At 38.9% G+C, this 14,478-nt stretch overlaps 2 protein-coding genes across 10 annotated transcripts in view; one reads left to right on the top strand and one right to left on the bottom strand.

Moving 5' to 3' along the window:
* ZAR1L (zygote arrest 1 like) overlaps positions 1–14,478 on the top strand; it is a 41,068-nt gene that overhangs the window by 19,532 nt on the left and 7,058 nt on the right. The gene's annotated exons all lie outside the window — the stretch shown is intronic.
* The window catches only part of FRY (FRY microtubule binding protein), a 361,526-nt gene continuing 355,618 nt past the window's right edge, over positions 8,571–14,478 (bottom strand). For all 7 annotated transcript variants that reach the window (XM_074378020.1, XM_045514136.2, XM_074378016.1 and 4 more), the window contains 3 exons: positions 14,069–14,179; positions 10,619–10,821; positions 8,571–10,026 (listed from right to left, as the gene is read on the bottom strand). In XM_074378020.1, coding sequence (XP_074234121.1) covers positions 9,768–10,026; positions 10,619–10,821; positions 14,069–14,179 — 573 coding nt within the window. In that variant the 3' untranslated portion in view covers positions 8,571–9,767. The remainder of the gene's footprint in view (positions 10,027–10,618; positions 10,822–14,068; positions 14,180–14,478) is intronic.

The raw sequence follows: 14,478 nt of genomic DNA, 5'->3' as shown, positions 1-14,478 counted from the left end.
TGTGAAAAATGTCCTGGGTTATTTGACAGGGATTGCATTAAATCTATAGATTGCTTTGGGCACTGTTGCCATTTTAACAATATTGATTTTTCCAATCCAGGAGTATGGGATATCTTTCCATTTCTTTAAGTCTTCTTTAATTTCCTTAATCAATGTTTTGTAGTTCTACATGTATAAATCTTTAACCTCCTTGATCAGATTTATCCATAGATGTTTTATTACTTTGGGTGCTATTTTAAGAGATTGTTTCTTTACTTTTTTTTCCTGTTGATTCATCGTTAGTGTAAAGAAATGCAACTGATTTTTGTACATTAATCTTGTATCCTGCTACCTTGCTGAATTCTTTTATCAGCTCTAGTGGTTTTTATAAGTAGCTTTTAGGGTTTTCTATATATAGTATCATGTCATCTGCCTACAGTGACAATTTTACCTCTTCTTTTCCAATTCGGATCCCTTATTATTTCTTTTTCTTGCCTGAATGCTGTGGGTAAGACTTCCAAGACTATGTTGAATAGAAGTGGCGAGAGTGAACAACCTTGTCTTGTCCCAGAGTTTAGTGGGAGGGCTTTCAGTTTTTCACTGTTGAGCACTATGCTTGCTGTAAGTTTGTCATAAATAGCTTTTATTATGTTGAGATATTTTCCCTCTATACCCTCTTTGGTAAGAGTTTTTATCATAAATGGGTGTTGAACTTTATCAAATGCTTTTCCTGCATCTATTGAGGTGATCATGTGATTTTTGTCCTTTTGTGAATGTGGTGTATCACATTAATTGATTTGTGTATGTTGAACCATCCTTGTGTTCCTGTGATGAACCCAACATTATCATGGTGTATGGTCTTTTTTATGTGCTGTTGTATTCTGTTGGCTAATATTTTGTTGAGGATTTTTGCATCTATGTTCATCAGTGAAATTGGTTTGTAATTTTCTTTTTTTGGTAGTGTGTTTGTCTGGTTTTGGTATCAGGGTGATGATGGCTTAATAAATAGAGTTTGGGAGTACTCCCTCCTTTTCAATCTTCTGAAAGAATTTGAGAATGACCAGTATGATTTCTTCTTTGCATGTTGGTAGAATTCCCAGGTGAAGCCATCTGGTCCTGGACTTTTGTTTGTAGGGAGGTTTTTTTTTTTATTGCTAATTCTATTTCATTTCTTGTGATTGGTTTGTTCAAGTGGTCTATTTCTTCTTGATTCAGTCTTGGTGGACTGTATGTTTCCAGAAACTTGTCCATTTCTTCTAGGTTATCCATTTTGTTTCCATATAGTTGTTCATAGTATTTTCTTATGATTTTTTGTATTTCTGTGGTATTGGTTTTAATTTCTCCATTTTCCTTTCTTATTTAGTTTATTTGTGCTCTCTCTTTTCTCTTCTTGGGGAGCATGGCAAGAAGTTTGTCAGTTTTGCTTATTCTTTCAAAAAACCAGCTCTTGGTTTGATTGATTTCTCTTTTTTTTTTTTTTAACATTTTTTATTGACTTATAATCATTTTACAATGTGTCAAATTCCAGTGTATAGCACAATTTTACAGTTATACATGAACATACATATATTCATTGTCACATTTTTTTCTCTGTGAGCTACCATAAGATCTTATGATATATGTATATATTTCCCTGTGCTATACAGTATAATCTTGTTTACCTATTCTACAATTTTGAAATCCCAGTCTCTCTTCCCACCCCCCGCCCCCTTGGCAACCACAAGTTTGTATTCTATGTCTGTGAGTCTTTTTCCGTTTTGTATTTATGCTTTTTTTTTTTTTTTTTAGATTCCACATATCAGCGATCTCATATGGTATTTTTCTTTCTCTTTCTGGCTTACTTCACTTAGAATGACATTCTCCAGGGGCATCCATGTTGCTGCAAATGGCGTTATGTTGTTGGTTTTTATGGCTGAGTAGTATTCCATTGTATAAATATACCACATCATCTTTATCCAGTCATCTGTTGATGGACATTTAGGCTGTTTCCATGTCTTGGCTATTGTAAATAATGCTGCTATGAACATTGGGGTGCAGGTGTCATCCTGAAGTAGGGTTCCTTCTGGATATATGCCCAGGAGTAGGATTGCTGGGTCATATGTAAGTCTATTCCTAGTCTTTTGAGGAATCTCCATTCTGTTTTCCACAGTGGCTGCACCAAACTGCATTCCCACCAGCAGTGAAGGACGGTTCCCTTTTCTCCACAGCCTCTCCAGCATTTGTCATTTGTGGATTTTTGAATGATGGCCATTCTGACTGGTGTGAGGCGATACCTCATTGTAGTTTTAATTTGCATTTCTCTGATAATTAGTGATATTGAGCATTTTTTCATGTGTCTATTGATCATTTGTATGTCTTCTTTGGAGAATTGCTTGTTTAGGTCTTCTGCCCATTTTTGGATTGGGTTGTTTATTTTTTTATTGAGTCGTATGAGCTGCTTTTATATTCTGGAGATCAAGCCTTTATTAGTTTCATCTGCAAAATTTTTTCCCGTTCCGTAGGTTGTCTTTTTGTTTTACTTATGGTTTCCTTTGCTGTGCAGAAGCTGGTAAGTTTCATTAGGTCCCATTTGTTTATTCTTGCTTTAGTTTCTTCTAGGAGAAAATTTTTGAGATATATGTCAGATAATGTTTTGCCTATCTTTTCCTTTAGGAGGTTTATTGTATCTTGTCTTATGTTGAAGTCTTTGATCCATTTTGAGTTTATTTTTGTGTATGGTGTAAGGGAGTGTTCTAGCTTCATTGTTTTACATGCTGCTATCCAGTTTTCCCAACACCATTTACTGAAGAGACTGTCTTTATTCCATTGTATATTCTTGCCTCCTTTGTCGAAGATTAGTTGACCAAAAGTTTGTGGGTTCATGTCTGGGCTCTCTGTTCTGTTCCATTGCTCTATATGTCTGTTTTTGTACCAATACCATGCTGTCTTGATGACTGTAGCTCTATAGTATTGTCTAAAGTCTGGGAGAGTTATTCCTCCAGCCTCTTTCTTTCTCTTCAGTAATGCTTTGGCAATTCTAGGTCTTTGATGGTTCTATATCAATTTTATTATGATTTTTTCTAGTTCTGTGAAATATGTCCTGGGTAATTGGATAGGGATTGCATTAAATCTGTAGATTGCCTTGGGCAGTGTGACCATTTTAACAATATTGATTCTTCCAATCCAGGAGCATGGGATATATTTCCATTTTTTTAAGTCTTCTTTAATTTCCTTCATCAATGGGTTATAGTTTTCCGTGTATAAGTCTTTCACCTCCTTGGTTAGATTTATTCCTAGGTATTTTATTACTTTGGGTGCTATTTTAAAGGGGATTGTTTCTTTACTTTCTTTTTCTGTTGATTCATCGTTAGTGTAAAGAAATGCAACTGATTTTTGAACGTTAATCTTGTAACGTGCTACCTTGCTGAATTCTTTGATCAGCTCTAGTAGTTTTTGTGTGGACCTTTTAGGGTTTTCTATATATAGTAACATGTTGTCGGCATATAGTGGCACTTTTACCTCTTCTTTTCCAATTTGGAACCCTTTTATTTCTCTCTCTTGCCTGAATGCTGTGGCTAGGACTTGCAAGTCTATGTTGAATAGGAGCGGTGATAGTGGACATCCTTTTCTTGTCCCAGATTTTAGTGCAAAGCTTTTGAGTTTTTCACCATTGAGTACTATGCTGGCTGTAGGTTTGTCATATATAACTTTTATTATGTTGAGATATGTTCCCTCTATACCCACTTTGGTGAGAGTTTTTATCATAAATGGGTGTTGTTTTTCTCTTTTTTTAAAAACTCTATTTATTTCTTTCCTGATCTTTATTATTTCCTTCCTTCTGCTGATTTTTGGTTTTGTTTGCTGCTCTTCTTCTAATTCTTTTATCAGGTAGTTTAGATTATTTTTTTGAGATTGTTCTTTTTTGATGAAGGCCTCTATCACTAAACTTCCCTCTTAGGACTGCTTTTGCTGCATCCCATAGATTTTGTGTGGTTGTTTTTCATTGTCATTTGTTTCAAATTATTTTTTAATTTCTTCTTTGTTTTCATCATTGACCCATTGGTTTTTTAGTAGCATGTTGTTTAATATCCATGCTGTCGTTCTTTCCTCCTTTGTTTTTCTGTAGTTGATTTCTAGTTTCATGGCATTGTGATCAGAAAAAAATGCTTGAAATAATTTCTATCCTCTTAAATTTGTTGAGGCTTCTTTTGTGCCCAAACATGATCTACCCTAGAAAATGTTACATGTTCACTTGAAAAGAATATATATTCTATTTTTAGGGGATGTAATGTTCTGAAAATATCAACCAAGTCTAATTGTTCTATTGTATCATTTAATTTCTCTGTTGCTTTATTAATTTTCTGTGTGGAAGATCTTTCCAGTGATGTTAATGGGGTGTTAAAATCTTCTACTATGATTGTGTTCCCATCAGTTTCTCCCTTTATATCTGTTAGTATTTGCTTTATGTATTTAGGTACTTCCATATTGGGTGCATATGTGTTAATGATTGTAATATCCTCATCTTGTATTGCTCCTTTAATCATTACATAATGTCCTTCTTTATCTTTCTCTTTGGCCTTTGTTTTAAAGTCTATTTTATCTGAGATCAGTATTGCTACTCCTGCTTTCTTGTCATTTCCATTTCCATGAAATATCTTTTTCCATCTTCTCACTCTCAATCTATGTATGTCTTTCTCCCTAAAGTGGGTCTCTTGTATGCAGCATATTGTAGGTTCTTGTTTTATTATCCAGTCTGCCATTCTGTGTCTTTTGATTGGAGTATTTAGTCTACTGACATTTATAGTAATTATTGAACATGTGTGTTTATTGCCATTTTGAACTTAGTTTTGCAGTTGATTTGGTATTTCCTCTTTGTTCCTTTTTCTTTTTGTGGTTTGATAATTTTCCTTTGTATTGTCTTGGTTTCTTTTTAGTTTTTGTGACTCTATTGTAATCTTTTGGCTTGTGGTTACCTTATTTTATATGTATACTAACCCATTACTATATCTGTTTTAAACAGTAATATAAGCTCAAACCCATCCTATTAAGAACAAAAAAAGAAAATGAAAAAGAAGAAAACTATATTTTCTTGCTCCCCTCTCCCACTCTTAATGATTTAAATGTCATCTTTTACAATTTCATGTTTATTCTGTTGTAATTCATTATTGTTATCACCTTCCAATTATGGTTTTCTCCTTTCTGTAGCATCCTGCTTTTCTATGTAGAGTAGATTTTTCAATATATCTTTTAGCATAGGTTTAGTGTTGCTGAATTCTTTTAGTTTTTGCTTGCCTGTGACGTTCTTTATCTCTCCTTCTATTCTAAAGGATAGCTTTTCTGGATTAAGTATCGTAGGTTGCATCTTCTTCTCATTCAGGGCTTTAAATATATCTTGCCACTCCCTTCTGGCCTGCAGTGTTCATGTAGAGAAATGAGCTGAAAGCCTTATGGGGGTTCCCTTGTAACTCTTTGTTTTTCTCTTGCTGCCTTTAGAATTATTTCTTTATTCCTCCCTGGCCATTCTGATTATAATATGTCTTGGTGTAGGTCTGTTTGAGTTCTTGTTTGGGACCCTCTGTGCTTCCTGTACTTGGTATCTGTTTCCTTCTTTAGGTTTCGGAAGTTTTCAATCATGGCTTCTTCAAATACCTTTTCAATCCCCTTTGCTCTTTCTTCTCCTTCTGGGACCCCTATTATGCATAGGTTGGTTGCTTTATACTATCCCATAGGTCCCTTTTATTGTTCTCATTTGTTTTTCTTTCAGCTGTTCTGATTGGGTGATTTCTGTTATCCTGTCTTCTAAGTCACTCATTCGTTCCTCTGCATTATCTAGCCTACTTTTTACAGCCTTTAGCTCAGCTCTTATCTCAGCAAATAACTTTTCCAATTTTAATTGGCTCCTCTTTATAGTTTCAATTTCCTTTTTGACATATTCTGTCTATTCACAGTCTCTTTCAGTTCCTTCAGTACTTTGATCACTCCTTTTTTGAAATCATGATCTAGTAGACTATTAAGCTCCATTTCACTGATTGTTCTTTCAGGGGATTTCTCTTTTTCTTTTAATTGGGAGTGGTTCCTCTGCTTCTTCATTTTACTTATATCTCTCTGGCCCTATGGATTATGGAATATCAGTTATCTACTGTGGTCCTGAAAGGGTTTATTTATTAATTTGTTTATTTATCTAAAGTGGATGTGGAAATAAAACTAAAAAAAAGTTTAAAAGAAGAAAAAAAGATTTGAAAACAGGATATAATCAATCAGAGAAGAACAAAATGAGGAGAAATAAAAATCAAGTTAAGACAAATTAAAAGAAAAATTTTAAAGAAGAAAAGATATTTGAAAGCAGTATAATAAATAACAGAACAAAACAAAGAGTAATTAAAATCAAATTGAGACAAATTTTAAAAAAAATAAAAAGTTTAAAGAAAATTTTAAAAGGGATTAAAAAATTAAAAATTAAAAAAATTAAAAATTAAAAAAGGAAAAGAAATAAAAGTGGATATTTTCCTGTGGAGATTGTGTGCTCTTAATAATTTTATCGAGAGGTCCTTCTTAAGTATGGGTGGTTGCCAAGTCTTCCTTCCATGCCTTTTGCCTGTTATCCCTTTGGTTAGGCATGTGGCCGTTGGTAGTCAGAGCCTGCCCTGGCTACTGATCAGGGCCTCCTTTTTGTTCTGTGGTTGTCACCACTCCTGCCCTTGCCCTTGCCTGCTGTGCGAACTCCACTCACTGGTTCCAGAGGCCCTCAGGTTTCGCCCCATTCAGTGCCGCTCCCTGTGCCACGTGGGGTCTGCGCTGGGTAGGCTGGCTTGGAGAAAAGGGTGGCAGCAGCCCTCGCCCCTGCTCTGTGCCAGAACTGTGCTCCTTGTTCATTTGTCTTAGAGGCATGAGTTCACAACATTCCCCTCTGCCTGGGGCTGTAAAGAAATGTCAGTCCCATCTATGAGGTTGTGGAACCCGTAGGTAAGGATTCAGGCTTCCACCCTGCCTCTGCCTGGGCACCCGCAACTGAGAATGTGGTGGCTGTGGCTGAGCCCCGCCTCTCTTCTGCAGTAATGGTGCTGCGGGTCTGTGGGGACAAAGGCTACGGTGCCCCTCCCCCCAGGGCACACCAGCAGTTTTGCTCTGCTTTTTTTTTTTTTTTTTTTTTTTTTTTTGTATTTTATGGGGGACCCAGGCTGTTCTGATCAGTCTACCCTCCCAGCAATGGCACACAGCACACTGCAGTCCCCCAAGGTTGCCCCTGTGCAGTCGGCCCGGCTTGGGCAGCCTGTCCAGTCCCACCCCTGCAGATTCGAGTCTAGGGTTGGGGGTCACAGGGACCCTTTGTGCCCGTTTAACTTGGTTCTGTCAGTCAAGGGCTATTCAGTACAGATCCGAGCCTTGGAGGTTCCTCCTCCATCCCACTGACCTCTCCGTTGGAGAGGGGGAGACCCCAGTGTACGAGCGCTGTTCCTCCTTTGCCTCTCCCTCCCCGTGGGACTGGTCCCGCACTATTTTGCTTTTTCCTTTTTTTCCTTTTCTCCTACTAGATTGCATATTTTGTCTTTTGAAGAAGGCGATGTTCTGCCGAAGTTCAGCAAGTGTTCTGATTGGATGGGTGGGTCTTCTGTGGATGTCAGTCTTCATGTATTCGTGGGAGAGGGTGAGCTATGAGCATCCTTCTACTCCACTATCGTGGCCCTCTCCAGCTGAGTATTTTTAAAGCACCTTTGGACAGTATGAGCTATGGCATGAAATCCTCCCCTACTCTTCTTTTTTTTTTTTTTAAGAGTACGCCATTACAGTGATTCTTTGCTGGGTTAGAGGCCATGGTGGAAAGTTAAGTCATTAACTTGGTTAGTTAATTGGTTAGTCCTTTCTACTGTGGGTCCCAGCAGAACTCTGAGAGTTGGCTAGGGTTGGTAGTATTTAATGAGATTTTTTTTCAGAGAGCTCGTGATTCAGTTTTTTTTTTTCTAAATTTGTGGCAAATCATTTTTTAGCTAAGTTGAAAAAAATAAATCACCAGCAGAATGTGTTGACAGCAATCTCCAGAAAGTCATTAAAGTCAGTTAATAGTTGTATCTATGGTAACATTAAAAAAACTCTTGGGTCAGACTCTGTTGTAGGATCCTTCTAGAAAATTACCATTTATGATTTGGTTGTATGTTAGGAAAGCAAGTTATATTTGTTAGTCTAAGAACTGTGAGTAAGAGGACAGTAGAAATTAGATGGTTGTGTGTCTCCATGCCCCTATTTTTCGAGTGGGGTGAGGGATAGATGGGTGTCGGTGAGAGAATTAAAACTCCTCCTATTTCTTCCTGCTCATTCTGGGTCTTTTTCAAAATTGTAAGGATGACAACCTCATGATAGGCTGTGGACAGTCAGAGCTCTGGTTCTTTGCTGATTGCTCCATGAAAGATGGTTGAAGGTCACCATCTTTGGTGTCCACTTCCAAAGAGGTTCTAGAGTCCTCCTGCTTCCCAGGGTCACTGTGCTAGCAAGCCCCAGTGGTGGCATTCACGGAATAGGCATGAGTGCAGCACCCTTTGGGGCTGTCACTGTGGTGACCCACATGCAAAACCATAAATGTGTCAAAGGCAGAAATCTTCATTAACCAGAAACAAAACTCATGGTCAATATGTATTTTTTCTTTTTTAGTCTAAAGGAAGTTCTGAACAGAGTATCAACCAAGATTACATCACAAAAACTTTAAATGTATTTACAGAGTGAATAAGTTACATAGATAAACTTTGACTATGTTTCTGAATATGTGCAACAGCTTCACATGCACGCAGCTAACACGGGACAGCATTAAGTTTAAGGAGAAAACTTAAGGGTGGCCCTTTACATTTATATTACAAATAAAATGACATTTCTTAAGAAACAAAGTGACAACTCATATTTTACCTTTATGATTCTACTTACGATTATCCAAATGGATACTAAAATATGCATGCGTGACAGGTGGAAAGACTTGGAATTTAGAGTGTAAATATCTTTAACTTTTTTCTACAAAATGGAAAAGTTGGTTAAAATTAACACTCATTCTCCTATAGTATAAATATGCTCATAAAAGCAACCTTCTAGTAAAAAGCAGCCAGGATCCTTAAAAAAAAGGGTCTATGTGGACCATTTTTGGTGTGAGGGTCCTAATCACAGACCCCTGCAAAGAGATCCAGGGCTTTCAGAGACAGTAGCCTAGCAACATAAGAAAGGTACTTCATAGCAGCTCCTTTTAGATACAGTAATTGTATTCAAATTTCAGTGTACATTAAATTTGTCCATTTACAATTCCCTTTTCACACATACAGGCTGTCAGCTTTTGACTGTTATACAGTTTTCAGTGGCCAGCTTCATTCTGCCTGCCCCTTCCTCAATTCACCCAGGAAAAAAAAAAAGAAAAAGAAAGGGAAAGAATGTACAAGTTGCAGAATATAAAATACTTTTTAGTGAAGAAAACATTGCACTTGTGCCAATCTAAAACTGTTTCTAGAAAGGAAGGTATTGTTCAGAGTAGTCGGCTTTGGTATGCAGTGGAAGTCACGTCTTCAGTAGTGAATTGTGTTTGCTCAGTAAAATGGTAACACGTGTGTGCTACACAGCATGACCGCTGGAGTCTGTCCCAGAATGGCCTGTGCTGCCTTGGTTCTGATAGTATTGCTACACGTGGGAAGTCCTGCCGTCCTCTTTAGAGAAAGTCCTGCAGGTAACAAGAGGGAGAACAGTCTGACCAAGCCTTTTGAAGGCTGAGAAGACACTGAATGAGGTCACCCCAGCGTGGCAGCACCCCCAGCCTGGCACCCACGGGGGGTGGGAGGCTCCTGTCAGAGACTAGTGCCGGAAACGCTGGAGTCTGGGAGGAAAGCAGTGAGGACCCGGTAGCTCTGGGCCCTGCGGATCATGTCCCGGATCTCCATGTTCAGCTCCATCAACTTGGTGCAGATTTCTGTCAGGCTCTGGTTAGACCCCACCAGGGCATAAGTGCCTGTTTGTCCTAGAGTTTGATGACGGAAGTAGATATTCAGTAGTGTCTGGACCTCGTCGTCAGAGCTGCTTCCAAAGATGTCATTGGGCCACAGACTTCTGCAGTCAGGAAAGAGAAGCAGAGATGAGAGGCACTATTGGTCACAAGGTTGACGAGTTAAGAGTCTTTATTAGTGTAAGAAAATTACTTTTAATAGAAGCTTTTATTGAGGTGTAATTCACATACAATTCAACTGTCTAAAGCATACAATTCTGTGGCTTTTTAAGTATAATCAGAGTTGTGCAAACATCACTGTAATCAGTTTTAGAATACTGAATATTATTAGATTTGATAAAAATACCTAAAATATAAAAATATAAGAATAAAATCTGATAATCTTTAAAACATTTATTTGCTATAGCATTCTGGTTCCAATGAATGTGAATACACTATCATAATGTAGAGGGGAAAACCCAAAGAGGTTCATTCAAATAATTAGTTTTAAAATTATGTTGGCGTATACTTGGAAGTGTTTCAACATTTTAAGGATAACAAATGACCAGAACCAACACCAATACTGTAACCGCTAAGTTGTGAATTCTGATGTTTCTCGCATGGTGATGGCAGAGGCCTAGACTTTCCTTCCACAACAGGGCAGCTATTAGGCACACATTTCCTTTAACCATCTCTAAATAGAAACAGTAGAGTCACCTGCATTCCCTGATTTGCCGTAAAGCCTTGCCAAGTTCGTTGTTCTTCAAGCACTCGAGCATGGACTGGATGGCTGCTTCGGTGGACGAGAAGGTTGGCTCAGACCACGCCCCCTCTATGTAGAGAGGGTCAGCAGCGATGGCTGCAGTGGCCTCCTTCAGGTTTTTCTTTAGGTCACTCAGTTCCCTGGACATATTTAGCAGCTGTTAAAAAAAAATGTTATTTTTCCTGTATTTAGTTGCAGGCTGGATTTTATATCCCCCAAGGGAAAAAAATGACTATAAGAGATCTGGTTAATCATGAGCTTAATATCTTGGTAAACTAAAAGGACAAATGAAAGTACTGCATGGTGTATGTAGCGTTCTGGGGCCGCACGCACGGAATAACTATGTATCAGCAGCTGGGATGCTCTCCTTATATAAAAGATAGTCTCTTTAAAATGGTTTCTATTTAGATAGAAGGGCACACGTAGAAGTAAAATGCACAAGAGAACAGGCTTGGGAGTTGGGCAGAGCTGAGTTTAGATGGCAGTTCTGCACTGTTGACTATGGCACAGTCAAGGAAACAGACTTTTACGTGCCTCAGTTTTTTCATCTGTGAGACAGAAGGGATTATCCACCTCACAAGGTTATTTTAAATATTAAACAAATAGTTTGGCACCTAAGTGCTCAATACATGTAATCAAGAACACGGAACCTGTGTGAAGAATAAATCTGACTAACCTTTACCTATGGCATAGAAATAGACATAATTTTAAGGGAGAGAAGGAAAAATCTCAGTGTAATGTTAGTATTCATATTACAGAGGTAAAAGACGTTTTCCCTCAGAATTACTGGAACCCAAAGATCCAGAGTTGTTAAAAAGTAAATGGTGAGGGAGCACCTCTGTCACTCCTTAGGGCCCCCAAAGTGTACTGTGGAAGACGACTCTCCTGCAGTTTGACCCTAAGAGCATTAAAAAAAAAAAACCTGATGTGAATTTAAAGGTTATTTTCCCCTTTCACTTTGTAATGCAAGCTGAGAATGCCCATTTTCTTTAGGAAGTTGCTTTAGCCAACATCTTCATCTTCATTCCCAGCTTGCTTGTTGTACAAGCTATAGAACTGAGCCCTCAAGGACTATCCGCCTTCACACAGATGCCTGTAGATACAACGATCTATTCCAGAACTAGGTTTAAAATTTAATGAGGCGATTCTTTCCTATAAGTTATTAGCGTATTCTAGGTATACAATTTTTAAGTTTGAAAAAGTGAATTTATTTTAAATCTAGGCAAGTTTTAAATACTGTATGTGTGTGTATAGTATTTAAAACTTCTCTAGATTTAAAATAAAGGAGAAATTCACTTTAAATTTATTAGATTTAAAATAATTGCATACATATATAGACACACAGTATATAACATGTAATTTACTACTCTGGAGTGAAGCTTGAATGACTTTTTCAGTGTGGAAAATGACATGTGAGTTGCACTTGTATGTCCTCTGTTTTTTGAGCAAAGATGGACTCTGAGGATCCTGTTCATATTTGCTGGGACAGTAAGCGTAAAGTCTTGATAGTGGGGCAGATAGCAGTTACCATGTCTTTTATCTGATAACTTGTGGTCTGTGAAGAGCTCTTTATAAAGCAAGATGTCTTCTCCTCCCTTGAAATTAGGCATTTGTGGAAGTACAGCTGACCCTTGAACAATGTGCGGTTAGGGCGCCGTATAACTTTGGACTCCCCCAAAGCTTTACTAATAGCCTACTGTTGACTAGAAGTCTTATCAATAACACAAACAGCCGATGAACACATATTTTTATGTGTTATATGTACATCTACGTATTTTAGGTATTCATGACATAACTTCTCAGTTTTTCATTATTTCTAGGCTTATGCAGTTTATGAGTTTTTTCAAATTGTCACAAATCTCTAAAAAGATTTCCCATATATTTTAAAAAAACCACATTAAAGTGGACCCACTAAGTTTAAACTCATGCTGTTCAAGGGTCAACTGTACACTTTCCTTTTTTCCCAAGCTGAGTGGTAAACGTGGTAACATGGTTGTCATTCTGTCTCCTCCTCCTCTATCAAGACGCAAGGTCTCCTGGGCTCCGTCCTCACCCTGCTGTTCAGGGTGGGACTGTTTCATGGACTCATGGCTGCTCCCTGACAGTTACCACATCTGCACCTTCAGCTGCAGGTCCTCTTATTTAACTACCTGCAAGATGCCGTCACACCTGTGTGGTCTTGCAGGCAGACCTGGTCACTGACTGAACGTCACCGATGGGACGTACAGTCGCCTCGGCCCTCCTGCTCTCTCTCTGTCTCTGCTGTGGCTCCGCCGGCCAGTCACCTAGTTCATCTGAGATGGAACCTAGAATCGTCCTCGACTCCTCCCTCTCCTTCAGCCCCCACCCAACCGTTATCATTGACCTTTTGTCCTAAAATGTCCCCCACATTTCCTCCCTCTTCTCATACAAAGCACTTTGGTCCTAATTCAGACTCTTTTCTCCATCTGAGCTATTTCAGCAGCCTCGTAACTGGTCTCTTGTCTCCAACCTGCTTGTCATCAAGTCCACCCTCCACCTCCTTGCTGTAAAGATCTAACTAAAACACTCCCAGGCGGGTGTCTTCCATGATCTCATCCTCACTTATCTCTTCTGCCTCACTCCCTTTGCTCCTTGTAGTCTAGCAGTATTAAACTGCCTGCTCTGTAGTTCCTTCCTCTTTCTTACTACACTGTTTGTTCTTATTGGAATGTTGCTTCTCAGCTCCCACTTCTTCTAACTCCAACTCATCCTCTAAGAACTGGCTCAGCTGTGATTTCCCCCGAAAGGCTCCTCTTTCAACCTCCCGGCCTCCAGCTGAACCAGGCACTCACCCTCTGCGCTTCCATAGTTTCCAGTGTACACCTACTACACTGCAGTGGTATTTTTTCCAGGTCTAGGAAAATTTTGGCTTGCTCAGAAGCAGTATGCTTAAGTTATTTTGCCTTTCACGTTTAAAAATATTAACACAGCCCAATGCTAAGCAGGGCAGGGAAGCTGAAGAGAATCAAACATCACGTAATTATTTCCTTCTTATCTCAATATAGGGACAGCTATGAAAAGCTATAGATAGAGAAGAAAAATCGTAACACAAGGAACTTTTTCCAATAAGGATCCCTAGACACAGGGCCAGGGCCACGGGGAGGCAAGTGAGGCCCCTCGGCACAGCGTTGAGGGAGGCGCTCACCCTCAGGGGTGTCCTTATGCGTTACGTCCACGTACGGCACCTGCCTCCCGCCTTGTCCTGCGGGCACTGCCGACCAGCACAGATAGAAATACAAAACACTTGTACCTGAGACTTGCACTTGAGTGAGATAATTATGGGGGAGTAAAATCACTTGGACATTTTATAAACTGGTGAGGGGAGAACGAAAGGAAAGGAATGATTTTCATAGCAGCACCTGGGGCGGGAGGGGTGGGCTCACCTCTGGCATGGAGCTGACCTCGTGCACCTGGCCGATGAGCTTACAGTAGGACTGAAAAAGCAGCAGCAGCTGGAAGTGTAGCTTATACAATCTCTGACACAGTTCCAATTGCTAAAGAGAGAATTTGCACGGGAAGACATAGTTACTAAAGATCATTCTTGTATAATAAGTGAAATCTTGGTGGAGGCTAACACTTTTTTTTTCATCAAGGAAACATAACCAGCTGTTACCATCCCAAATAAAATAAACAAAACCCAATTAGTAAATATCTGTGAGAAAAATCACTGTATCATACAGAATAAAACAGCCCCTGGAAGGTGACTAATTAAAAAGGAGTGGCTACAAAGGGACTTAGTGAACTGCCAAGTTTCCATGATATTTGCCAATTAAATCTCTACCAGTTATAGCTG

This window comes from Camelus bactrianus, chromosome 14 (assembly GCF_048773025.1).
Source record: "Camelus bactrianus isolate YW-2024 breed Bactrian camel chromosome 14, ASM4877302v1, whole genome shotgun sequence".
In the NCBI taxonomy this organism is placed as follows: Eukaryota; Metazoa; Chordata; class Mammalia; order Artiodactyla; family Camelidae; genus Camelus; species Camelus bactrianus.
Note: the sequence above shows the minus strand (reverse complement) of the source record. Positions and strands in the feature narration are given on the sequence as shown.